General features: G+C 39.6%; 1 protein-coding gene across 2 annotated transcripts; it reads right to left on the reverse strand.

The window, feature by feature from the left end:
* Positions 1–643: 643 nt before the first annotated feature.
* TRUB1 (TruB pseudouridine synthase family member 1) lies at positions 644–27,800 on the reverse strand. 2 transcript variants are annotated; one of them, XM_033066016.1, is made up of 8 exons: positions 27,655–27,800; positions 25,903–25,995; positions 22,571–22,626; positions 9,463–9,541; positions 5,022–5,094; positions 3,707–3,846; positions 2,543–2,599; positions 644–1,180 (listed from the first exon to the last, which is right to left on the reverse strand). In XM_033066016.1, the coding sequence occupies exons 1-8, from the start codon at positions 27,794–27,796 to the stop codon at positions 966–968; spliced, it is 855 nt and encodes a 284-aa protein (XP_032921907.1). In that variant the 5' UTR covers positions 27,797–27,800; the 3' UTR covers positions 644–965. The 2 variants fall into 2 exon arrangements, with proteins under 2 accessions (XP_032921907.1, XP_032921906.1); XM_033066015.1 differs by having other exon boundaries at positions 9,463–9,544.
* Positions 27,801–27,881: the final 81 nt, after the last annotated feature.

Raw genomic sequence — 27,881 nt, forward strand, 5'->3', positions numbered from 1 at the left:
ATCACAATTTATTATATCCATTACTTCATCCATACTGTACTATAATACCCTGCTGCTATAGAGCTCTAACATTTCAATTTGGTTGTGTTACTTGCAACACTTCCTTTAAGTTCTTTGTAAGAATATACAAAGGAAGAAAACTGTTTGGTGAATAAAACAAAGCCTGTCCTCCTTCTAAACAAAACCTTCATTAATCTTGCATAGACTTCAGTTTCTTACTGTATAGAAAACAAAAATAAATCCTATAGATGTCTGGAAAGGTATCCTGCAATGAGAAACTTCAGGATATTTATTTAATTTCTTAGACTGAAAGTGAACCAACACTTCATGTACCACCTTTTAGTAAGATCCAGGCACAAACCAATCATCTTCAGGGATTGTTAAACTTAAAACTATTCTCTTAGGCTGGTATTTCAGACTTAAAAGAATAGCATGTTCATATACTGCATTCTAGGAACATCTGACTGGAGAACAATCTGCATAGTAAAAATTATGGTAAAATGGATATATTCTGAAACAGATTTCATGAAAGCAAAGTGCCACACCACATTCTTGGGTGCTTTGAGCTATGACACACTTGTCACCATAGTATTTCAGGATTTGATTACCAGCTGCAAAGAAAAATAACATTTTTTGAAGCACATTTATCAGACATTATTGTACATAATATTTTTATTGATGAATTCACAACAGCAGCCATTTTGCACCCTGAAAGTTCTTTGAAAGTCTATAAAAAATTGGCATCAGTTACAGTGTGCAAGACGGAGAACAACCAATCAAGGAACAGTTAGCAGTGGGTATTTTCAGTGCACATTCTAACCCCAGGAAACAAAAGAACCATTTCTCTTGTTTTGCAGTTTGTCAGCTTCCCAGTAGAGACTTGCAGATTTACACAGGAGGCGAGACAATCCCAATCCAATCTTAAAACATCTCAATCATTCAGTCTTTTTCCTTGACCCAGCTTATCACTTATCCCCACAGATCACGGTAGTTTCACCAGGATGCTCTGTCTTCAATTTTTTCCGAGCTGGCTCACCTAGGAGCAGAGCTGTGCAGAGCTCCAAGGACTGAGCAATTTCATCAATTGTCCACTTGTCTTCCTGCAGGGCGTGCTCCTCCAGCGTGAACGGCCCCTGCTTGGTGCGGGTCAGCTCCTGCACTGTGGCACAGGTGGAGAGCGCTGCAGCAAAGGAGGAAAGAGGGATTGGACAAAGTACATGGATAAACTTTGAAAGTGTAACCACTTCCAGCTCACTTAAAAAGTATTTTTGTATGTAGCCTTTTACATTATTCTGCTTTGTTTGACAAGGAAGGTCATGAAGATTTATCACTCGTTTATATCTTCTTACATTTGACCCAAGGAAGTCCTTTGATTTCAATAGCTGTCCAGTGGAGTAAAGAGTTCAGAATCTGACAGAAAGCTGTCAAGAATATTCCCAGATTTAGATCACAATGAAAAGTGAGGAAATAATGTCATAAGATGTAAGCAGTACATTCTGCATTCTCAAGTGACCATGAACTATTTTTCCCACACATTTCGAGGCCTTAGCACTTCTTGCCTTTAAGAGGTATTTTTAACATTTTTATCCTGTGCTGCCTATCAGGATAATAGAATCTAAGATAAGGAAAAATAAAAAATACAGACAAATCTCTCCTATGTTAAATAAATACCAGCAGGACATAATTACCTATAAAGAAGCTACAACACAGACTTGTAAGCACATGGGTACACTAAAATATTTTCTCCCATCCTTTCTGATGCAGGAAGGTTTTTATTTCATTTTCAATTTTTGAAAAGAAGCCAGCCACAGACAGACTTTACCTTGATTTGTCATTAAAGGGCTAAACATAAGCCAGTATACTCAGAAGGCAGTACCAGAAACTTGGACTTGCCTAAGCACAAATAACAACATTGAAATTCATAGGGTTATCCCACATTACTTGCCTTCCTGCAAATGTATCATTTAAAAAAAAAAAAGAAGTTTGAAATGGATTATCTATTCTCCATCATGCAGTTTGATAGATACAAAGCACAAGACAAATATCCCTGTGGGAAAGCAAAACTATTCACAGTTCAGGCAGAGGAGAAAGAAAACACTCGAAAAATCATCACCAGTGTGGAAGTCTTTCCAGCAGATAGGGTTTATTATGTGCATGGTAATGTTCTGTGCAATCTGTTTTCAAAATGTGATGAATAATGTTCAAAAAGACAGTATCTTTCTTCTTCTCATCCTTAATCTGAGTTAGCTTTAACACAAGAAAGAGGGGGGAAAAAGTGCCCCCCCTGCCTTGCATTATCTTGCTCAGTGCTATTGCTTGCTCCATTTTTATCACCTGGCCCCCAAGGTCCCTGGCAATTATTTAGCCATCATTCCCCCATGCCCCTAAGGAAATTACCTGAGTATATAAAAAACAAGTGATAGCACTACAATTCTGAAAAATAACACACAGGTCTAGTTACTTGAGATATACAGAATGACAAAATTTTTCCACTAACACACACTTGTTCCTTACATTGTCATGGGTTTTTTTCCATGCCTACCTTTGCCAATGTCATTGACCAGGCTCCTGACATAAAAGCCACCACCACATTCAACATCTGGAATGTTAAAAGTGACATGGTAAATTGTCAGTGCCACATGAAATCTACTTTACATAGAAGCCATGCCCCCACATAAATGTAAAAATGTGCCAAGCAAACAACCCAGTGATAAAATATTTATAGGATGCAACATCAATTATTCATCCTGTAACATATGTGAGGGTGAAATTGCTAAGCTAGAAAGGAGGGAAAGCAAATAAAATGGCAACTGTACTAACTCACCAGAATTTAAGTACCTGCTATGGTATGTTAAGAAATGCTTCAGTCCTATTCATTTGAAGCATTTCAGGTTGCTCCATATTTCTAATGATGAAAGCAAGTTATTTCAAGTACAGCCTAAACTGACTATCAGTGCTTTTCAGATACTGCAGACAGGCAGCTCCATTAAAATTTTAAAATTCACCTTTAACTTTTCCTGCTCTCTCAGCCTTTTCCTTCCACCTCTGCCAGTGATTAGCTAATTCTCATCCAACCATAAAGTGAGGGCTGAAGTCACACAGCACAGAGTTCTGTCACTCATAACTGCTCATCATAAAGCATCTGGTCGATCACAGGACTGGGGATCAACTGGGCAGACAGATCAATGCAAGGCATTATCCTGACTTTACAGTAGCATTAAACATTTACAAGAGTCTTTTTTTGTTTATTTATTAAGATGCTTCTTAATGTACTACCCAAGCTTCTTGATGAATGACAGAAGGAAGGGCAAGATCCTGCCTCCTCAACAAGACAGGGGACTGACAGTAACTGGACCTGGGAGAGATGCCATCAGGTCTGGGCATTTGTGTGAAAGAATGGCAAAGTGAAGTAAGCAGACCTGAGAGAGGAATGAGCTGGAGGTTGCAAAATCATGGACAGATGCAAATAATCCCCTGACCAGTCTCTCAGAATTTTCCCTCACTGAGAGATTAGATATAATCAGCTTAACTTAAAACCAAAATACGGTGCTTTTAATACAAAGTGAAAGTCTCTGCACATGGGCTCACACCAAAATAAGTAGCTGAGTGAAATGAAACCCATTTCACTCTCTTAGTCCCATTCTGAGTGTAAATAAACATTAACAAGCTGGGAGCATTGCTCTATGTAATAATCTTTGACCTTTACCCAGTGTGAACAGTGGTGGCTGGAACTGCTGGAGAGAAAGGCTGTACACTCTCACTGGCCGAGCAGGCTTTGCTTCCACAGCTTCCCCTCTCTTCATCAGAGTTGAAAGCCTTTCTCCATCCTTCTTCAAAGCAGAATAGCTGATCAGACAGAGCATGAAAACACGTGTCATATGGTTGTAATAGAACAGGTTTCCCATTCTCCAGATCCTGGTAATACTGTGCTAGGGTAGAACACATTTTACTGCCCTCCAAGTACTCACAAAAACCCAGCAAGCGCTGCTGAAATCTCTTGGACACAGAATCACCTCATTTACACCAGTAGCTACATAAACCAGGAAACAAGAGATGGCCCTGTATTTCTCTCTTGCTGTAGGGATTTAAAACCATTTTATCACTCACTTTGCAGTTTATGAAATAAAAGGGTTTCTATAAGGGTTACAACACTTGCAGCTGTCTCTAACATCCTGTGTCTCAGAAGTCAGCAGGGCATCCTCTGTTTCATTGTTATGTTGAGCTGAGCATTGGGAGTCACTCAGGCAATTCCTGTAATTCTACATTGCAGCTTTCCTTGTCCCACACCAGGGTCTTTCCTGAACAGCAGCTGCCACGTTCTAGGATGTTTAGGGAACCACTACAGAACCACAAAACCTGACTTCACTGATTACATGGAACTTTATCCAAACCTCCAGCTTTGGTCACAACAGAAAGACGACCATAGAAAAATCCAAAAGGATCTTGCTTACAGTACCAGAGGGCAATCTGGGACAGGTCACATGAAGCAGAACACGTGGGGCATTACTGACCTTATAGGGTTCACATAAGAAACACAGTAAGTGACACATGGCAAATGCACAGGAAAGCAAGTTAGCTTAAATCACCATAAAAGCCATCTGTCACAAGCCAAGTCAAGCACACTGCCAGCTACTATGGCTCACCTGACCAGAAGAAATTTGCTAAGCTACACAAGCTCAGTCATTAATCACTCATTCATACTCTAAGTTTTCAAAAAACTAATTCAAAGTCATTTGAGGCACTTCCACAGAGATGTCAGTAAGATTGGAAGACAGAAGACAAGCCTGCAAAGCTGTTTAAGATTTTGCTACTTTACATTTACCCAAAACACCCAGAGACTCCAGGTGCTGGATCTTCACAAATGGGCATGACCTGCACTTGCAAATGTTAAACTCCTGACTGCCCAGCCTCTATCCTCTTGTCAAAATGTGTCTTAATACTTCTGAGAGAACTGACTTCTGCTGGCAAGTCCTGACAGCTGAACACAACTGTCAAGAGTGTCTGAATATAATGGAACTTACAGTGGGGGAACTTGCATGATGTCCCCTGTGAACTTTTGCAGAACATTTTCAAGATCTCCTTTTGTTACTTGGTCTGTGGAAAGATAACAGTCAGTAGGTTAGTATTGATTATTCACACGGCATTAATGGCATCAATCACATTCTGCAAGCAGATGCAAGTGCTCCCTCTCTTCTGAATTTAGATGGCGTGAAAAACACCAAAGAAAAGAGATAAAAACTGGATTGTAGGCTGGTTTAATATCACAAAAGGAGTGGAACATACTGTCCAAGGTGATCAGGACAATCTGGATACTTTCAGAAGGGCAGAAATCCTCCTTAATGTTTTCTTTTGCAATTCTCCTCTCTTGAGGCTGCAAATTCATCTTTCTTGGAAACTATATAAAAGCTACAACATTTGGAATATTCTTATTTTTTTTAAAAGCACCAAAAAGAATAAAATACTCATCTAACCCTGGGAACTTCTCTCTAAGAGAACCTAACTGCAGGGAAAAATACAACTTATTTTGTTGTATTATAAGAGATTAAATTTTTTTTTATTATTAGAGAACAAAACCACTGGTGTAGAAAAAGACTTTACCTGAAACAACACATCAAAATTTCCCTGTCAAGCAACTAACCTGCAAATGTACTCTGGGGTATAGTCATATATTAAGTAAGGCAATTTTACTAAAAAAATTCTGTAAAAGAAAGACAGCTGGTTTAGGCAATGTACTTTCTTTTAAGAGTACACATAGACATCTGTCCCACTTTTATTGGAAGGCTATAACCTAAGTAGCTGATTGCACTGGTCTGAAGCTCTATTCAATAGAGATGACATTCATCCCTAATTTGTTTAGAGAGTGCAAACATAAGATCTGTAATCACAACGCACTTCAGTGCATTTCTAATGTCTAGGGTTTGACTAGCCCTGTTTCTTCAAAAGTTCTATTTAATTAGTGTCATCCCTGCCAAGTCAACAGCATTCTGGAACATAAACCAACCAAATTTATTTATCGAGCCTTTGCTGTATTTTGAAACAGACCTTTACTTGCAAACCTTAAAAGCCAGATGTACTTCGTGCTGTAAGCAAAAAAGATGAGAATTCTTTTTGCAGCAGCTCTGGGAGATGATCCTGTGTTTCCTCACTTCTATAAAGAACACTTTGCAGCCTCAAGAGCAGATGCTGTCCCTAGGCCCAAGCAGCTGTCCCAAGATGTGTTATTCACAGCAAGGTTGCAAGGCACAAAACTCTACAGACTGATTTACATGAGAATACAGGCTAGGAACAACAGAATCAATTGTACAGTAATTCTGAATCTTCTGAAGTTCCTTACACTGTTATTTCAATCTTGTTTCTATTTAGCAACATATTGCAACAAAACTACATGGTGGAAAGTCAGCATGACCTGGCTCCAGGACAGTGATCCTGTCAGACTTCTTATGAACCTCAGGCTGCTTCAGGTTAAAATTCAGTATTTAAGACCTAAATAGTTGGAGTTCTCCTTCCAATCTTCATCCCATGAACTGCATTTGTGGCCAGGGCATTTAATGAGACACCTGAGTTCAGTTCTGGCTCTGATCTCATATTCCCTTGACTCAGAGGTTACGTGTGGCCTCTGAGGAAGTCACTCATGATACAGGCAACTTCTGTCTCAGGAGAAAAGAAAATCCCCAAGTGAAGAATGATGCATTAAGCCATCAACAAACAAGAACTGTGTTGTGTGTTATCAAAGTAAATATTTACAGCGTTTGGCATTTGCTAAGATCTGGTGTGCTTTTGAGTACTGGTAACTATTGACTGATTTTCCTGCTACAAAGGGAGGAAAATAAAGTTACCAAACCGAAAGGTGCCAATTGTGCCACAACCTCAAAAAGCCTTCAGTGAAGGGTGATTCTGCCCTGTGCTTGTTAACAAACTGTTCCAAAAGAGAACATGAGAATTATCTGTGACAGTGTACCAGAACTTCAGCAAATGACCTCAATTCAGTCTGACCTGGCATAAATTATTTGAAAACAGTGAAGCAGAATCCTAAAAGGACTACACATTCCAAATTATTCAGGTAGTTCTATTAAACATATATTTCAGCATAATCATCAGAGACCTGAGAAAAGCCTCATTAGTTTTGTTCTCCATGCCTGGATACAGCCTGTAGGCAGCTGAGAGGAAGTGGGCTTCAGAATGTACATTCCTGTACACAGTTAAAAATATTAAAAAAGGGCTGCTAACATTTATGTGCTCAAAAAAGCACTAATGGAATACTAAATGCTACTTGCTTCCAAAGTCAGCATCTGACAGCCTGGCAGCAGTATGAAACCATAACCTAATTTCACATGGAATTGCAAACTCGTTGTCTGGTAAGAAACAAAAAGCTACAAGAAGTTCAGAGGGGATTAAAAGCAAGGAGCTCTCTTCAGTACATCCTGACATTGTGATTAACTGTACAGTTCGCCTCCTAAGCTGCTGTCTGGGGACACTTTGAGGACTAAAATGTAACACTTGCTTAGAGTTAATACAGCTGGCAACTTTCTGCAGGCACTTTCCTCTTATGTTCCAATGAAGTCACTCAAGAAGAGTTTTATACATCTTGCAAACTTGTTCAGTGCCCTTTCTCTGCACTAAGGCTCAATCCTGGATGATGCTGGCACTGCAGGATTTATATTCCCTCCGTTTCTCCAAGGGTCCTTGTAGGTGTCAAAACTGAAATGCAACTCAAACATCTGGTTTGCCTTTTCTTGGAGTACCTATTAGGGTTAGAAATTAGGGATGGTGGGCCAAGGAGAGTATCCTGCAGAAAATCAAGTTGTTATGGAGAAGATATTGGAAAAGATGAGAAATACAAAACATGCAGGTACCACAGAGAGCAAAAAAGGAGCAGCCATGCTCTTTTCTTTCTGAAGAAATCACATCTGTGATTTGCACAACATGGAAAGCAACCGAGACCAATGTCATGAGCATTTCTTTCAGCTGTCAGTTTTGGCAAAAGGAAACTGCAGGCCAAACTGCACTGCCCCAGCAATGCCAATGCTGCTCTTCATGAGACACCTGATGGACTGGATCATGCAACTGATCTCAGTTTAAAATGACAAGCAACTCAGAAAAGGGGATATTTTTAAGCCAAATCAGTCCCCAAACACACATTCTAACAGAAAGGTAAACCATCATAAGAGAGGTGGTGGAGAGGTGGGAACTGCTATAGCAGGAGCTGCCAGGGAGAGAAACCCACACAAAAACAACACTCTACATTCTGTCTGCAGTAAACAATACAAAATGAAAAAAGCAAAACTAGCACTTCAAAATACAGGTTTTGATTTTTTTAATTAACTGACCATGGAAGTTGCATCTATCTGAAATGGTATTTCACAGCTTATATGTGAGCAAGGATCTCTGAATACCACTACATTCCACTTTGAGAGGTACAGATAAATACCAAGGAAATGAATCATCACTTAATTCAACCATCATAAAGTATTGGCAACTCAAACACCATGTGGATACTCAGGTCTTCAGAAGCTTAGAGACTCAGAACTTGATCCTGAAGCATAAATAAATGATTCAACATCTCTGAATGACACTGCCTAGTAAATAACACTATTTAGAATGTGGACAAGAAACTCATTATTGCCTGCCTCCTGAGAAAGGGAAAATTGCAGAAGAAACCAGATTGGGAGTGAGAAGTGAAATCCTGGCTATCGTTTTCATCCTGCCATTAAAAAAAGATTATTTACTTCATGTACCTATTACCAGGTACAAAGAATGTCAGACCTGTAAAGTTGCTAAGCAACTGGTTACCTATTATTTTAAAATTTCTTTCCCCCAAGGTTGTGAAAGAACTAATAACAAATATATCTATTGTGCTACTACACTGTTTCTAAGATGCCCAGCAAAGCCACAGTCAGGATGAGCTCTGAAGCCTTAAACCCCTGCACTGTGTCAGTCAGAAAATTTCATTTATTAAAGATGCAAGCAAGACCAAGATCTGGAAGATAGCCATATGTAGAATGTAGTTCATGCCATCCTCATTAAATGTTAAGCAGTCTGCAGGTGAAGTGGTGTCCTAGAGGGAAGATCCAAGTACTTTATTCCTCCACTGGCCTTAAAGGGTTTTACTAAGAGAGGACTCCTGGGACTACACTCTGAGAAAGGAAAATGTTACTGGACACAGCACGTCATTTGTCAGCCTGTCAAAGATTTAAAATGACACAGTCCTGCCCAATTCTATTTCCTCCCTCCTAATCTAATGCCTGGTTTGTTTTTTTCCAGCAGAAATGAACACTTGCGTTGGACGTAATTGCATGAAGCTGGTTTGAATTATATGAGCACTGAAGTTGAAGATGAAATAATCTTAGTTTAATTTCACATTTAAACTTAATTCAGAGTCCCAAACATCTCTTCCGCTTTCCTATGACAGAGACCACTTATGCCTTGAAATTACATCAAGTGTATAGATATATTTATACTTACCATAAGGCTTTTCTTCAGTTACTTTTCCTGTAGCATCTAATGTATCAGTAGCCTTGCCCAGCATTCCAATGGCAGTGTACTTCTGGGAAGGTAAAATAGAGATTAGGAGTCAGATCTTCAAGATTGTTTCTTAGGATTTTTTTTTTATTTCTTATTTTTTTTAAGGTGAAGACTGCAACTACCAATTACTTCAAATCAGAACAGGAAGAATACTGCCTAAGTGGTCACTCCAGCAACTTCAGGTAAGCAAAAGTCAAGATGAAAAGACACGGAATCAAACAAAGAGTAAATCCTGTACTACATGAGCCTGTGATTTCGGTTTTAGAAACCCAAGGAAGAAGTAATATGGAATCGTATTTTTACTATAAATACATCAATACCATAAAGAAAATAATAGGGTAGTAACATCAAAGTCTCTGTGGGGTGTCATATGTCACAGTTGAAGCAAGGCACAGAGTAGTACCTTTCACAGTTTTTCTGTTCCTTTACACATAAGGAAAAAAAAAAGGCACAAAGACTTGTGAAAGAAAAACACCCACTGCCAAGACAAAGCATTACAATGGTTCTGCCATGAAATGCAGGGATATGCAGTAGCCTGAAGCTGCAGTTTTGAACTCCTGGGATCTGGTAAGGAGCTTGAGACCAGCACAAGAAGTTCAAGGTCATTGAGGAACATCTCTGTTCATCATGAGTTCTCTGAATATTTGTTTCAGGCTTTTTCAGGATTCTTCTCTAAAACATTGTTGAATGTATATGTCTGCAGTTTGCAAGAAGGAATCAGCCTGACCCCAGGAGAGTAGCTCTTGTCTTTACAGAATTTCACCTGATGCCCTCCTTTACCACGTTTTCACCCTAAGAACTGCCATGTTCTGAGCAGACAGCACAACCTGCTGGAGCTGACAGAGGTTTCTCTCAACCAGCTGCTCCATGACTTGTCACAAGGCTGTCAACACACCAAGGCTCACTGTAACATGAGTCTGAGTCAAGTTCAGGGATACCATCAGGTATTATTACATCAATTGTTTGACCCATTGCCTATTCCCTTCCAGTCCCCTCAGGTTTCCTATGGTAAGTCCAGAGGCCTTCAAATAAAGACTGGAAGAGGAAAATCAAAATGTTCCACTATGTCCCAATAAGGTTCCAGTGACTCCCAGCTGAACTAATACAAATCTGAGGATGTATCTTTCAGAAGCTGGCTGACCAAACTCTACTGGAACACATCCAAACAGGCATAAGCACTAACATTTTACTCTGAGATGCAATGCATCCTGCTTCATGTACTTGCAAAGTACAAACAAGCTCAAGTAATAACAGTGTAGGCATATAAATCACACCCACACCACTGGACTAGTAAGACATGCCTTGATTTTGTTCCATGTGACAACCTGCCACTTCAATGTATTTCTTCAAGCAACTGCAGCAAAATGGAAGCAGCGGAAATAGTCAGACAAAAGGCAGCAGAGTGCAGACTTTAACATAAAAATAACTGTATTCTTTGCTTACTTCATGTGCTGGGTTGGGCAGGAATCTAGAGAATTTTCTTCATATTAATTGGTATGAGACTATACTTTGAATTTATGCTGAAAACAGTGTTGATAACACAGACATCTCCATTATACTTATTAAACTGCCTTAATCACAACCCACCACTTCTACCTTTTTTCTGATTCTGTCCCCATCCCACTCCTAGGAGTCAGCAAACAGCTGTCTGGTGTTTTAGCTGCCTGCCAGGTTCAACCACACCACCACATCAGGCCTACGTTTTTCCTAAATATTGCAGATGTCTGATAGCTCTGTGAGGTATATGAGGTATTTCAAAATAAAGCTCTTCATGTTTGCACACTTGTGGAATGCATAAAAAAAAAAGAAACTAAAGAAAGAATGGATGAATGCTGCTCCACAACAAATATTTAAATAAACTTTAAGGTGTATTATCTTTTACTACTATATTAGCTGTTAGGACCATAAAATTGACTGCTTTCTGAGACAGTTAATGATCTGGTTCTGAACATTTAATAGCATTGCCAGAAAGACACTATTCAGCACCTATCCTAGAGGTTAATAAAAACATGTGAGCAGATCATTATTATCCTAAGCATGATGAATGATCTTAGCAGTTCAGTAAAATCCTAAATCTGAAAATTTGAACTCGTACTCTGTCTTCTGATGTTTCCAAAGCAAAATACTCATACTACTTCAGTTTAAATTACTTCCTTTTATTTAATTCTGGTTTTAGTTATCTTGCTTTAGGCTGTCTGTTACAATAACATGTTGTATTTGACCTGCCAGCAACACAGAGATAATTCTCTCATCTGTTAATATGTAAACACAAACTGCATGAACAATACAATCCAAATCTCAATATTTCCCCTTTAGTTTCTGCAAAAAGAGCAAAAGGGTTTGCAGTTTGTAAAAAGAATGACCCTAAACGATAGTCACAAATCCCCACTCCTTACTGGAGCCTTAAAAGAGTCACAAAATACTCAAGCCAGCAATGCAATAATCCACAAAGAAGGCTATAAGGTCAGGAAATTAAGAATTGCAGTTGGTTTATGATCAGTCTCTGGAGTGCCCTTGGCTATCTACAATTATATATCATAATTCTAACTTGCCACTGGATAAGGTTTACTTCTTCCCCTTTGGTAGGGTGCAGAACCTGGAGGTTGTAGAAGATAACATCAGAGTCCAGAATTATTGGTGTCAAAATTCAGCATTAACACTCTTTAGAGTCTCACTCACACTGCCCTCAGAAGCACCCAATGCATTCTGTGTCATTTAATAAGTGTTCAGTGACCTTTTCTCACCTGTGTTGGCAATCATTTATTTCTTCCAGTTTTATGAAATACATCTAGGGGCATTCTTCCTTGTACTCTCAAACTACAAATCACTGCAGGAACACAGACAGCAACTGCTCACCACACTCTGCCTTCAGCCCACTCAACCCGAAACAAAAAAAGCAAGGTAGTAGGTGTTGCAGGCAGTGGCAAAGCCTGACAAGTGCAGACTGTGACAGAAAGCATCCCTATATTGCAGTTTCTCAGAGAACAGCCAGTCAGTCAACAGCCCCTACATCCTTGCCCTCTACTCATCTCAAGAGACCAGGACCCAAATCATTTAAAGATTAAAAGCAGCACTTCAACTTCCCCATGGAATTGCACAACATGCAAGTGCAGCACATTAAAAGCTCCCAGTCACGACTTGCAAGTGCTGCAGCATTGTGCATTAATTCCAGCACAGAATGGTGGGCTGGTCCCAAGGCAGAGCCTCACAACTGTACAACAGTGCCCTGAGGACAGACAGACCTTTCCAAAACTATTCTGCATTAGGGAATGGCTGTGTCTCAGCCAGTCAGAAAACCATTTTCTTGGAAAAAAGAAAACCATTATGGCAAGTGAAACAAAAGGCAGAGAAGTGACCAGAAGTCCATGAGTATAAGCAGCTCCACCATTCACAGCAGAGAAAAGACAGTCTGAAGAAGATACTTTACAGTGACAATCCTCTGCACTCTGTCAATGATAGCACAAATTCTTGTCATACAGAATGGGGGATGCAACCCCAACAACTCCAGACACACACAGAAAAATGCTTGGGTGGTCATGCATGTGCACCATACCTACAACCTGAAAGAAACATGCCATAAAAAGCCAGCACGGGATAAAAAACAGGATTGCAGAAATCTATAAGAAACAAATTACAAACCCTCTAATAAATCTCTAATAAGTCTTGGGAACAGGAATTTTGTTTTAGTCTCACAGGGTACAGTCAACACACTCACAAATAATAAACCATATGTTTACCATAATATTTTTAGTAAGAGAGTAGTTATGATTTGGCTTTTTTATTTTCATACTTAGTTTCAGAGAAGTCCTTAGACTAACACAGAAAGAGAAAAATATCCATAAAAAGAGAGAGAATAAAGGCAAGACTTTATCAGTATACATATTTAACCAGGAAAGGGGGAAGACAAGGAGAAGGAGGAAGAATCTCCTCCCATTTCAGGGGCTGCACAGCCAGCAGAGTTTTCAGCTGCACAACCCTACCCGGGGGGGCTCCAGGAGGCTGAAGCCCCTGGGCTGACTGCCAGGCATGTCTGCCCCACTTATCAGTGCAAATGCCAGACAGACCATGCAACAGAGATTCTCAGTTTTAACTGTTGAGACATCAAGGTTTTATTTGGAAAGAAGCCAAAGACTTGAAATCTTAAATTATAACGTGTTTTAAAAGCTTTTTCATACATGGAGAAGCAACACTTTAGAAGAGCTAGACAGAAACACAAGTAACTACCAAACAAGGTCACCAGTAGCTGTCAGGAAGATTTTAAGATGGCTCCCACTACAAGAATTTCCCAGGCAAGCAAGCTCTCTGGAAGAGGCAGTTCCTAAGAGTTCATCCAAGGATGACCCATTTTCTAATCACACCAGCAACTGAACACAGAAGTGTAAAAGGAAAATAAATAAATAAAGGCTAAAATCTCCCGTGCAAGAGATTGAAAGAGAAGTCCTATTCAAGAGAAACAGAAATTCAATTTATGCAAACTGATGTCTGTGTGTGGCTAACAAGTTTGAACATAAACAAACATAAAACAAGTGCTCTAGAGAACCTGATGGAAATCAGGGGGAGCACACAGCAGGCAAGCACTGATCAGAATTAGTGCTCTTGTGCCAAAACCATTTGCTCTGCACTTACAGATTTGTAGACTTAGGCCACTGAGGTAAGTGAGGAGGCCTTAAACTCTCACTTTTGTAATGACATTCAGTTTGTGTTCAATGATTTTTAAAGCACAAATAACCAGTTCTGGATTTAATATTTACAGAATTTATTTTGCTGTTTGTACAACATTAGCAGCTACCGTGGTTTCCAGTATGCTAATCATCCACCAAAACAGAGAAGTGCATGAGGTAGACAAATAAGCTGGAAAAAACCCCAAGGGTTGCCATAGTTTCAATTATTTTCCAAAACAAAGCACTCTCACTAAGCAGATTCCAATATATTAAAAGCACAGAGCCCTAATCTCTTAAAAGCAGGTTGCACAGAGGGCAAAATAAAGACTGCAGGATGAGGGAGGAGTTTCATGTTTTACAATAGAGCAAATTCAAAATTATCAAACACCAAACATAACCTTTTGATATACATAAACATTTACAACTTCTCTACCATTCCTTTTTTTTCTCCTAAAAGAAAAAGCTGACTTTGTGCTAAGCTTGCACTAAATTGCATTTACTGCTAGATACTGTAATTGTACTGTCACTGCTGAAGAACTATCTGATCTTTACTTTGTGGACTAACAGGATTTTCTGATCTCTTATGTCAGTTTATTTTAGAGAGTTCAAACATCATGGGATGACTAGATTTTTTTATGTGAAGAAAGGACTAGAACCCCCCTAACAGGAACCCAACAGAAGATACTTTGTCTGTAGCTCAGAGAAGCTTTAAGGTGTTAGCTGAAAACTGCATCAAATTTAAATTCTGGAGTCAGAGGGAGCACAGGACGGGGAGAACAATGCCAACAGTAACAGGAACACTGCATAAAGATAGCACCAGGCCTCACATCACTTACAAGCACAGTGCAGGCTCACAACGTCCAAGAGGGGATGCAGGTTAATGTGCAAAGGTGACTGAAACCCACAGTTTCTTTATGCAAACCTGTCTGACAACTGCTCTCTGTGGAAACCTCCCTCACTCATCAAAATGTCTCAGGTTGGCTCTTAAATGTCATCCTCAGCTTTAATACCTGTTCCATCATTCTGTCCTCTAGTACCCACATCACAGATAAAACAAAATAAAGAGAGATGACCTCCAAATTCTATCTGGGAAACAGAGTTTCAAGGAAATGCATAACTCTCTGTCCAGAAATAGAAGACAGTCCTTCCAGAAGGGTAAGACTTTATAGCTACAAACAAAATCACAGATGAAACAATCCATGAAAGCCTTTGGCTGAATTCAAAAGCATTGCTAAGGCCAAGATGCAGCAAATTCTAAAAGGTGGTGCTATGAGCATCTCCAAATTACTAGAAAGAACACTAGGGAAAACAGTGTAGAACGGCTAATCTGAATTGGTTATATTCCTTTTTATTTTCTATAATTTTTATGAAGAATGAGAAAAAAGCTTTGCCATGTTGCAGTCTTGATTTTATTAATGAATCCAAGCAAGAACTGTACATGAAGCACAGCCATATGCACAAGTATAGAAAGGTCAAGATGGAAGAAAGCAGCACTGACCTTGTGAATGGAAGAACAGAAAAATCACACCAGAATATGCTCTTAAAATATTCAGCATTTGGGGAGGAAAGAACAGCACAATAGGTGCAGTCTCCTGAAGATTTTCAACAGTTTAAAAAAGAGCGTGAATATTAATAGAGCATGAAGCTGAGCTATTAATAGATTAGGCCTCTGGGGTGAGCATAAAAGAGACTTGAGCACTACACAGCACGTTAAGCCAGCTTACTAATAGTATCACTGCAGTACAGGAGGTATCTGTACTACTCAACAGCTTCTCCTTCTTCTACAACTTTGGTTTAGGGGTATTGGACAGGGCAGAAAAGACAAGATATTAAAATCAGTCTCTTCTCCTATGATTTGTTACCAAAAGAAAGCAGGTTAAAAAATGTATCCTATGTTTTGCAGTAATGGGTAAGTAAAGATTTTGACAGTGTGTAAGGCCATTTCACCCCTTTAACATTTTAGTCCTTCCCAATTCCTGCATCCCCCTCTGGGCAGGTTTAACAATCTCTCAGTGCAACTTGTTTTGTACAGACACCACTTCAAGTTTTGCTAACACCTTCTACACATTCTCGAAACACATCAAAATCAACTTCATTCATGCATTTTCACAGCCTTCCTTTTATGTAAGCATTTTCCTTTTGACAAAATAAGGAAGACAATCACATTGTCTTCAACGTGATTTCACAAACTGATACTGATCTCTAGTTAATATATGGAGGCATTTGCAGAACAAGAAATTCATTGTCAGTAAGGGAAAATAACACACAGGACAGAAAGTAGTGCCAAGTTTGCATACACAACAATGGGTCTCTGGACCAATCTCCTCTGCTCTAGAGAGTTCCTGGAGTTACAGTACAAAGTCTTGGTTCTGCAAAAACCTTCTCAGGTGCCAGCAGTGGTTAAAAAACTCCACCAAACTATTATAGCAATTCCTAGATGTAGCTGTTAAAGGCTACAGACATTAAGTAGGACAAGTTTTATTGATAGACATCTTTGCACTGTGTTGTGCAAACATATGAGGAAGTATTCCTTGAATGTTTGCTCAATAACATAACAAATACCACAGAACAGAAATGTCAAGACTTCTCTGTCCTATACCTATAATATAATGTAATATACTTCCTCAAAATGGTAACTAAATGGGTGAAATTAAGCAACCAGTATGTGTCAGGAAGAATTCACCTAGCCAGTCTACAAGGGCTGAAACATATCCATCTGCCCATGGGTTAACATCTCTCATAAAACAATCACTCCATCTCCAATCTGCCAGGCCTGTTCCTCAAGGAAAACCCATAAAAAAATCTTTCAGAACAAGCCTGGGAACTAAAATTCATAACTCCACTGGGTTAAAAAAACCCATGGACTCAATAGAGTTCTTGGATTTCAGGCACACTATGATGTTATCTGACATTAACCCCTCCATGTGCCACAAGATATCATCTACCAGACTCTCTCCTGCCCCTAGGAGATAACCTTATCATCTCCTTCTTCCCTCCTGTACCTGCCCTGCAAGGAAACAATAATTTCTTTGGCCTTGAACAAAGGCAAAGTAGTGACATTTTGTGTAGCTACAATCCATTTTCTTTGAATGGGCAGGTCACATTCTGCACTTTATTTGCTCCCTCTCCCATCTCACTACAAAAAGAAATTCAGTCAGACCCTTTGTTGTTTGGGACAGGATATCACGAACAATGAGGTGTGAGAAGGTAAACTGGGGGCATAAACCACAGAGAGAAAAATGACAAGGTGCTGCAGATGAAAAATTTCTGAGGGAAAAGGCTAAAGAGCAAAAACACCATTTTTCCTTGGATTCCTCCAAGACAAATACAGTTGCATACACTCATACTGCAATTTGAAAGCAAAAGCAGAGGAGCACAAGCAAGGAGGGATCTGAAGAACCATCAAGCAGTAACAGTCCTCCTTGCCTTGTGCCTGGGAGCTTGGTTGATCCATCATAAACAAATCTTTGCTGTCCCACTCAGGAGATAAAACTGTTTTCCTAATGTATTTTATTAAAGCAGGTAATAAAATAGATCCTATCTTTGTGGAGCACTCTTGGGATATTACCTGTATAAATTCTTGCCCACACAGAACTGTTTGTATACCACACCCACAAGCATTACCTACTTTTTATTTCAGAAGTGGTCTAAAAGATATCTATTCCACTGAGCTCTAAACAAATCTGAAATATGCTGAGTTTTAAAATCCATGGCTTCTATTTTACATCTGAGAGAGGGCTTGCATATCCAAACACCTCGTTTTCTGTATCATAACAATTAGTCTAATAAAATTATTACCACTACCCAAAAATCCTGCCCTTCCAAGACAATGTTAAAAATACCAGAATCTGAAAAAGAAAACAGAACACATCCCTATTAACTGTATGAACAATTGGATTTGGCTTTACCAACTCCAAAAGAAAGCACAATGAAGGACAGAGTTCAGTTGGTGATACCCTAGAGAAATTTTTAAGACTAAAAGTAAGAGCACACACAACTGAGAGGATCCTTTGAAAGGAAAGTCAACTCAATTTTCTTGCACTTGCAACTGAAAAATGAACTGGAGCACAAACACTGAAATACAGTGAAAAGAAAAAGCAACAAACCAGCACAGTGAGGCTATTTAAAATGAAAATTAGAATTTCAAAAGAAATAGCACTTACACCATCATGGTGTGCATGTCAATGTGCAAACACACAAATGTTGGCAGAAGAATAGAGGTCTCAGAGATGCCGAGTTCTTATAAGCCTCCTGAAAACAGACAGAGAGGAAATAAATCTATTGCAGATTCCACTAAGAAGGGTCCAGAGGGAGCCCCACTGAATTACTGGATACCAAAAAGTCCACATCGGGCTTTGGTGTCTAACGAGCTATAAAAAAACAAAGTCACAAGTAAAGGCTTCATTAGTTTTGCTCCTCATAGAACCACTGGATGTGCTTTCTAATGTGTTATTAATTCATTGAACTCACTGCCAAAAGATGGAAGCAAAGGACTTCATAAAAAAAAATCATGGAGAAAGCTTAAATTTTGAGAAGTTAAGGAATGTTAAGTAAAAACTTTATTCTTTAGGACAGTAAGATAACCACAGGAGTTAAAGAAACCTCGTTTATGGACACTTTCTGTCCAGTTCTGCAGGATCTGATGCCACCCCTCCAGAGAAACAATTTTGCAATATACAGACTCTAATCCCAGAATCAGACTGCAAAAAGTAATTCACATGTCTCAGAAGTTCTGCTAGGTGATTTGAACCAATTCCTGCTCAGACAAGCCCTCTCTCACACCATACAAGATTTAAAACCTAATCACTGATCTAGCACTCATTTTCTATCCAGGATTCCAAAGAATATAAATTTTAACTATTATATGAAATGAAAGTTGTCATATATCAGGTCACAGATGTATCTTCATTCTGCCCATCATCTCTTGTTCCTTTTCTAGGCTTTGAGAACACTTGGAGTTTGGATTTTAATCTACCTAGAGGTTTTGAGTTTTTCTGGATCGCTTCATTCTGGAGAAGCCACAACTTTTGAGATGAAATTTTAACCAGTCATTGCCCAAGCCTGTGCCACCACTGCAAAGTACTCAGGGAATGTCCTTCACACTGAGCACTTGGGGAGGTATTTTGTATGTGGACCATGACAAGAAGTTAGTTGCATCCTCAGATAAAACACATGGAGTGTGTTACAAGAACAGTTTGATGGATGGCAAAGTTCTTCATTCACACTAGTATGACTAAAAATTCTCTTAGGCTAAACCCAGGTGCTATGTCACTGAAAAATAGGCAAATTAAGCACAGAACTGAAGTCTGAAAGTTTCATTTACCCATAAAGGTTGTATGTGTTGGGAGACATCTCCTCTGAATGGAAAGTATTAGATAAATGAAGAATTTGATTGCTTAGTGCTCTTTTTTTTTTTTTCTCTGATTAGCACAGGATCATTTCCCTCACTACTTCTATATAACAGTACATTCCTGTAGATGAGAAGTTTTAAACAGGACTACCACTATGGAAACTGTGCTACCATTTTCCAAATCATTTCTCCCCCAAAAAAACACACTTCTACATTGTGTTTGAGACAGAAAAGTCATACCTAAGACTGAATTGTTCAGTAAAAATTGACTATAATAAATATTGGTCTACTCGCATTATGTTCATTTTGCTGGTGAAGCACGAAATACTTTCTCATTCTACTCCATTTATTTTGCCAACATGGCAAAAAAAAAAAAACCTAAAAAAAACCAAACTAAAAAAACCTCAAAAAAAAAGAAGAAAAAGTGATTCTCCTACAGAACCTTTACGAAATGCTCAGTATTCAAATTCCAGATCCAAGAGCACTCAGCTTCTCCCTCTCACTTGGAACATTTGAAACAACAAAATCCAAACAAACAAAAGTTTAGCCAGCTTGTACATATTTTTATTTCTGGACAAATATTACCAATCCAATGAGAAATCTGGAACACTAAGCAGGTATTGCCCTTGGCTACACATTTCTGTTTGTTCTTTTTGTCTTGAGTTTATTCCTAAGGAGGTCAAACCAATAAAGAACTCAGTTTCCAAGTCAAAAGTAACTCTCCCTGCAGAATGTGTGTGAGTTGCACACCAAGGGATAATGCTCAGAGCTGCCTCACAGAGTCAGGAAAGTTTCACACAATGCTTGGGAAAAAGTCAGAGCCAGTCCAAGTCCTGGCAGAGTCACCATATGGAGTTTACTGCAGTACCATACATTCTGGCCACTCCACATAGCTCTGCTGCCAGCAGTGATAGACTGAACTGTTTCTTCACAAGATGCATTCCTAGAAGCAAACAGTAAATCCTGGCCAGAGAGGGTCAGACAGCTCCTCTGAATCTTTATAATACCAAAAGAAACAAAAGAAAAACATCACATTTTAACAAACACTTTAGTATCCAAAATAGTGTAAAAACAATTAAATAAGAGTGTAAATTTGAAGTACATGGAGTGGAAAGCAAAAAGATACTCAAACCTATTTATTCATGAATTTATCTCTTGATACAGTGTGAGATGCTGTTGTCAGTGTGGTCAAAAAACCCAACAGGCAGACATCTGTGAGAAATCCTTCAACTTCCTTGAGCCAAATTATTGCATCCCTAATTTAGTGAAGTATAAATAGAAAATAGGAAGGCAGACAGGAAAGGTTCCAAATAAATGCTGCAGATTTCATACCTGGCAGGGATGTCAGGTACCTCACACTCTCCTCCACAGGAGGAGAACACAGCAACAGCTGCTGAGCTCTGGAAAGATTGATCTTTGCCTCCCTGAACCAGGCTCCCACAGCCTGGATGTAAGCCCAGGGACAGACCTGCCTGAGGTGGCTCACCAGGCTGCCCCCACTGCACATTCTCCCCTCCCTCGCCCCTCAGGAGCAGCTCTAAGCGCCTGTGAGCCATCTGGGAACAAGGCTTGGCTGGATAACTCTGTTACTGGCTACAGGATTTTACTGTGAAGTCATCAAGGAACACGAGCACACTCTCTCCTGCCAAAAATGCTGAAAGTACTTCAACCATCACAGCTGTTTCCAGGGTGAACCTCAGCTTAAGAGCTAGTTCAATTGCTTTACATGTTTTTAAATCAACAATTTACATATTTAGCTGTGATGACTTAATTTAGCTGAAGTAAATCTATGACTTCTTATAACTTTAAAGTTCTTTCAGAGGAGGTATCAGGTGGTAACTGCTTACATTTCCACTGTAAATCCAGCTGTTTACTGCATGCTTCAAAACACAGATGCCTCCGAAATGCACTCATATAAACCAAATGCAAATCCATTACAGCCAGTGCAGAGACTGGCACTGCCTACCTTCAGTTTTGGATCAGACTCTACAGCTATGTCCTTTTATCCTGGCAGTTTTCTCTTCTGTCAAATTATTTGCCTCTGAGTTGAACTGAAGATTGTCAAATACATTCTACCTTTAAGCTATCAGTTCAGTAGCTGTAAAAGATCTTAAGTGCTCAGATTAGTAAAGAATGGGGAAAATGGCAGAATATAATGCATTATTGACTTTTCCTGCATTTAAGATGAAATCTGGAAGGCTTAATTGATTTCTACATCTGTCATTCTTATCTAAACTTCTCATGTAAAAATAATGGCTAAACCCACAGGATTTCACTTGTGAGGAAGGAATCAACACTGGAACATTACTCTTGGGACTACTTGCACTTTTTGTGTATGTAACATCTACAGTCTGGGGAGATCACCAAAGTAAAATCAACACAGTAAAATTAATCAAAACCAGCAATGAACAAAATTTCTATCTGTCAAGGCTGTGGTCTGGATTCTTTCATGCAGCCATTGAGCTTTTGCTACTTCTGGCTTCCCACATGTGTCTATTGATGTGTTTGTAGAGCATCCCTCTACAGCAGCAGCAATGCAATCCAAAACACTCTAAAATCTAAAAAGTGCCTCTTAAGGCCTCATGGTATTTAAGAAGATAGAAAAGAAACAAAGACCATCTGTTACTTCAAGCTAAATAACAATGAAGTTATCTACACATAAGGAAAATTACCAAAAATTGAACTGTCATCCACAACTACATCCCCCAAACATCAGTTTCAGTGCCATCTTCATTTGGTTTTCTTTCCTTTTTTTTTTTCAGTAGACTAAACAGTATAGAAATCTTCCTGTAAAATGGTAATTTGGTACTAATATTTCATAGAAAACTGAGACAAAGATTTTTAAATAAACAGTCTAGACATTGAAATCTGAGTAGCACATTTCTGACCAGCTACAAAAAGGTGCTGAAGTACACACCTCAGCTAAATATGCAGCACAGCTGACAAATCTGTATGTTGGTTCAGCTCTTCACTAACAGAGAAAAGAAAATCAGCAAGTAAACCCCCCCACTAACACAAGTCATTTAGCATTCCTTACCTTGGAACCTGCCAACATAGTTCCCAGCATTTTTGTTCCTTTTCCAATACCAACCACTGCAAAGACAGAAGAAATTCTACTTCAAAACAGCCCTGCAGTTCCCTTTTTTAACACCATTCAATATAAATATTATGCCAGTCAGAAATTCAGTCTTTCATGCTCTGTTAGTATATGAAGAGAGTCAACACTTTTGAGAAAGCATCTCAGATGTTCAAACAACATGCAACTAGTGAAAGGAAAAAAAGTCTAAAGCAGAAAATAAATAACCTTCATCTATTGTTAATATACTTTAATTCAATTCCTACATTTATTTATCTTTTAAGCACCAAAGAAACGGAGAGTGCAATTAACACTGCCTCTGGTTTAATGAAGTTATGGCTCACCAATAATGAATGAACCCTTCATTGTAACCAAATAGTCCTTTTAAAGGCTGATAGTGACCCAAAGAGCCACAACAGCATAATGGAATTGTTTATCAGACTTGTAGGAAGAAAGTAAAATAATCAAAAAGTCCAACTGCCTATTACTGTGCATGTACAGATTACTGTTATTTCAATCTTAACACCAGTATTCTAAAAAATAGCAATCAGTCAGCTTTTCATAAGAGACTGGAAAAGAGCTTTATTTTATATTTTACTTTAAAGCTTTTTACAAGGTGCTTTCCTTTAAAACGTTTTCCTATTGATTTTTTCCACATACAGCAATCCACAGAAAATTTTAGAAGATGATTAGTTTTGTGTAGAACTCATGGAATGTGTAACAGCTTATGTACTTTATTTTAATAAAATTAGAGAAGTTAAGGAGCTTTCAGGAAATCAGCTTCATGTTAATCAAGAGCAAAGACTGAAAACACCAAACTGAAAATGCACTTTGAAAAAAAATGGGTTTTTTACTTATGTTCTAATACTGCTCAATTTTTATGCTCTGAGACTCATTAGACTGCTCCTTGTTCTCAATTACTACTCCTCTTATTCCTGAGGGCTTTTAGTCACACATGCCCTTGTGCTTGTGCTTTCATGTATCTTCAGTTCAACCTGTTCCTGTTATTTGCCAGATAGGAAAGAGCTGCAAGAAGCTGAGAAAAGGAGATAAGCACACAGATAAGACTTTATAACCAAGCACTCTTCTTGTAACAGGATGACATAACTGACACTTCAACAGCTGAGCTGAAATTTGCTGAAAAGTGTCAAGAGATTCAATAGAATAATTTTAAAGAGACATTGAATGCTTTGGTGAACAAGATACTAACAATTTTCTCCATTAATCATCAGCTTATGGAGAATGTGTGTTATTGAACAGTGACATAAACCCCACTTGAGAGACTACACTGAATGTAAAAAGATTTAACTTCATTTTTTTAATACTTTTTCATGTTTTCTTCTACTGTGGAAGCATAATTCATTACTGCCATATAAAAAATAAGCCAAATAAAATTCCCAAATACAGCAAGAAACAGCAAGCTAAAACCACCGTCCTAGAGTAACACCAAAAGAAGATATTTACCAAGACTTGCCCTTGCCTTTCTGTCACATGTCATAGATCACTGACCTCTGTCTCCAAGCCCCTTCCTCATCTACATCTGCTGTCAGTAAGGAAGAAATATAAAAGTATGTTTTCTGGTAAAGAGCACTGCTCAGTTATTGGCACTACATCTGGCACACTAAGTAGGACTGTTTAACAATTAATTTCCAGGGAATAAAGTTACAGATATGCAGTACATAAAACCTGGGAGACAGTAGTATAGATCACAAAGGGTTTCAGAAAATTTAGTGCTTCTATCATGCTCCTGTCCATGAGGAAGGGAAGTTTTCTGCTCTACCACTCCATCCTGAAAAGCAGTACACATATTCTACAGAACTTGTTTCTCTTGTGCCCTTCCCTCTCTCCTCATTACCTTACCTGAATGTACAAGGAATCTGAGCACATTCCCACTCCTCCCCAGTTGTGTTCTTCCAATCTAGCTACCATTGATTTTTCCCTGTGTGTTTTGTATGGCAGTGGAATGAAAGTTCCCATGCCTTTACTCAATCCATCCACAGCTAATTAAGGTGATGTGCTTCTCTATCTATACCAAGCACATCAAGCCCAAATACTTTTTGTCATGCCATAGAAGCAGGCTTTGGAGACTGCTGGATATTGGAACAGTTGGAGAAGCAATTAAAAAAGCACAAGTGATTTTGCTTTTCCTATGGATCAATGCTGTTGACTTTGCACAATGTGAAGCAGCATGCTGTGTAAAAGGAAAACGTGTGCTTCAGGAATGCATATTGAATTCTCTAGTGAGTGGTCACATGAAATTTGAACCAAACCAGGCAGTGCTCCATTCTAACCCAAGAATGTCACATTTTGCCATGTTCACAAGTGACAATTACCAACTACAAACATCTAGCAACACTCGTAGCAACCAACTTCCCCTTGAAGCTGAATTCTTCCTGAGAGAAGGAATTCATCAAAACTCAGAACATTCACTTTCAGTGTATACTCAAGAGTTGTACCTGTTTCTTTTCAACAGCAAAAACATATTGCTGTTATTTCTCCAAGCCAAGGAGAGCTACAAGGTTATGATTTGAGCAAGCTGTAGTCTGCATGTTACTTATCAATAAAACTGCAGGTGACAAAGTATGATGTGGGAATTATCACACCCACAGCTGAGGTTTTAACACCAGCAGCAGACACATCCTGTTCTTTGACAAAACAAAAAAATTCAATACATGGATTGCTATCAAAATTAAAAGACAAAATATCTTTGAAAACTCTTCTTGATGAAGGAAGATAGGACAGGTACCTAAAACTTTTTCTGTGCTGAGCTTCAAGAAAAGCAACAGCTGAATTGTTCTTATACATCTTTCTTTTGCTAAGTATTAGCAGCCCTAAAGGCTCCCTCAAAATCCCAGAATAGCATTACTTTGAGACAAAATAATTCAAGATTATGATGACTATAAATCCCCAGCTTAAGTTAAAAAAGACATGAATTTCTCAGGTACTTCACAATTCATTACACAAGAGTTTGTATTTTCCCACAGGTAATAACCCAGAAGTTATTTCAGGATTTGAAAGAGGGGAGAGAAGGCAGGAAGAAAAAATACAGCCTTCTGTTAAGAAACATGTTACATGCATGTATGTATACATATAAACATACATGCATTATATATATTTTTTTTCTGTATATATGCAGAAGTATACAAGAAATTTAACCCAGACCATTCTTCCACAGTAATCTGTCCTTCCCCCAGAACGTGCCATGTGTATCCCAAATTGTTCCTCCATCTGACTTCATGCAGGCATGAAAATGCATCCTGAAATCACATTTTGATGATTATGTTTTTCATTACCCAGAACTCCTGTGGCTGCACTGTCCAAAGTTCCTCCATGTCCAATTTTCAAAACCTGATTTCCTTTCTTCCCGTTTGTTTGCACACCAGCTTCTGCAAATAGAAATTGAAAGGAAGCATTATAAAATAACCTCAGAATGTAGAAAAAATGGCACACATTTCCAGACTGCTAAAGGAAATAAAAACCAAATATTTAAACTATTAATTAGCAGTGTAGATATTACTGTACTGCTGAAGACCAGTGATTCATTTAGATTTACTCTGAACCTCAAACCATTTGCAAGGTATTTTCACTTACATTCCAATGAAGTCTCACATAATATTACTAACAGATTTTTGGAAAGTACTGGTAGCATACCTGTGAAGTTTAATTAACAAAGCATGGAAGAACCAGCAGCAGAGTTCCCAAAACAACTATTATACACAAATTTTATGCTACATAATCGGTGCAAATTTTTGATGTATTTACTGCCTTATATTGGGACATATTTATTTCCATATTTACAGCCCTATGGAAACTCTGCAGTGGACTGAACTTGCTCACTGCTGCTTTAAAGCTGCCAGTATCCCAATTCAGAAAATCTACTATACAGCTGATAACTCCAGGAATTTTGCAAAGTCAAATACTCCTTATTTACTAGTGTTAAATATGACAAATGGACACAGATATGTTATCTATATCTATTATCTCTCCATTCAGGGAACCTGATTCTTCCATACAAGGTGTGTGCCTATACTACAATTCACTAGAGAGTAGATCAGGCTAAGCACTGACTAGTCTGAAAGTATGTCCTCACTTCATCAGCAAGTGCCCAAAAGCCCAGACTAGATGATCAAGTCCCCTATCCACTACAAAAAGAATCTAGGCCCTGGTCACTCACACCTTTGCAATGATCTCTTTTTTTTTTTTCTTTAATATCTGACGTACAGAACTTCCCTGTACTCAGAAAGAGCAGTTTCTGCACGTTGTGTCCAGGACTTCCAAACTTTTTCAAAGTAAAAAAACTATGGTTTTCACTCATTTGGTGTGTTTTTTTAATGGCAATAGGCAGCGGGACTGCAGCAGAGCATCCTGCCAGGGCTGTGCTGCAAATGCTGCTGACACCCGTGCTGGCAGATGTCACGCTGTCCCTTGGGACCCTGCCACAGATCTCCAGCAGTCTGGCATCCCCTGCACTGCACCCAGGACTGGGTTTGCCTGCTGGGGCAAATCTCATCCCCATCCAATCCCAGGCTCACGTCCTGCTGTACCCTGGGCAGCAACAGGTGCCTGCCACAAGCGGCCTGTGGTGATCGCGGTGTCACGGCCCACGGGGCACTGTGACAGCACCGAGCCTGCCTGGGACACTTTCCTTAAAGGCCTCCAAGGACACAACTCCACCACCTCCCTGCGCCACCCATCCCAATGCCTAATCGCGCTTTCTGTGAACAAATCCCTCCTAATGTCCAATCTAAACCTCTCCTGGCGCAGCGACCCAGGGATGGACCCAGGGATGGCCCCATTCTCCAAGCTGGCCCATGCCATGGCTACGAACTACTACCAAAACAAACAAAAAACCCACAAAGTGAAACTAAACCCTGCTGATGCTCCGGTTTTCTGGGCGCTGAGCAAGACGCTGAACTGTTTTGCCGGGAGTTGCAGCTCCCGGAGCCCAAGGACCGCACAGAGCTGGCCCCATCCCACAGCCGCGCCGGGCAGGGCACGCCTGGCCCCAACTCTCCGGACGTGGCGGCCCGGCCGCCGCCGCTCACCTGCCAGCAGCCTCTCCTTGAGCAGGTTGAGCACGGCGGCCGAGGTGGGTCCCTTGGGCTTGCGGACGGCGAAGAGCCCGCTCAGCGAGAAGAGCTTGTCGGCAGCGCGGCCCAGCGCGGCACCGCCCGCCTCCCCCGCCATGCTGCCGGCAGCGCGCCCGGCCGGGGCCGCCGGGAACTGCAGCGCGGGCGGGACGCGAGGGAGGAGCCGGGAGGGAGAGCCGGGA

This window comes from Catharus ustulatus, chromosome 8 (genome assembly GCF_009819885.2).
Source record: "Catharus ustulatus isolate bCatUst1 chromosome 8, bCatUst1.pri.v2, whole genome shotgun sequence".
Classification (NCBI taxonomy): domain Eukaryota; kingdom Metazoa; phylum Chordata; class Aves; order Passeriformes; family Turdidae; genus Catharus; species Catharus ustulatus.

What these genes read in the sequence shown, in the direction of transcription:
- TRUB1 (XM_033066015.1), bottom strand. Translation starts at nt 27,796, where the DNA reads ATGGCGGGGGAGGCGGGCGGTGCCGCGCTGGGCCGCGCTGCCGACAAG. An exon ending in CTATGTTGGCAGGTTCCAAG is followed by an intron (nt 9,545 to 22,570) that starts GTAAGGAATGCT and finishes TTACCTTCCCAG; the next exon opens with AAGTACACTGCCATTGGAAT. An exon ending in GGTCAATGACATTGGCAAAG is followed by an intron (nt 1,181 to 2,542) that starts GTAGGCATGGAA and finishes CCTTTGCTGCAG; the next exon opens with CGCTCTCCACCTGTGCCACA.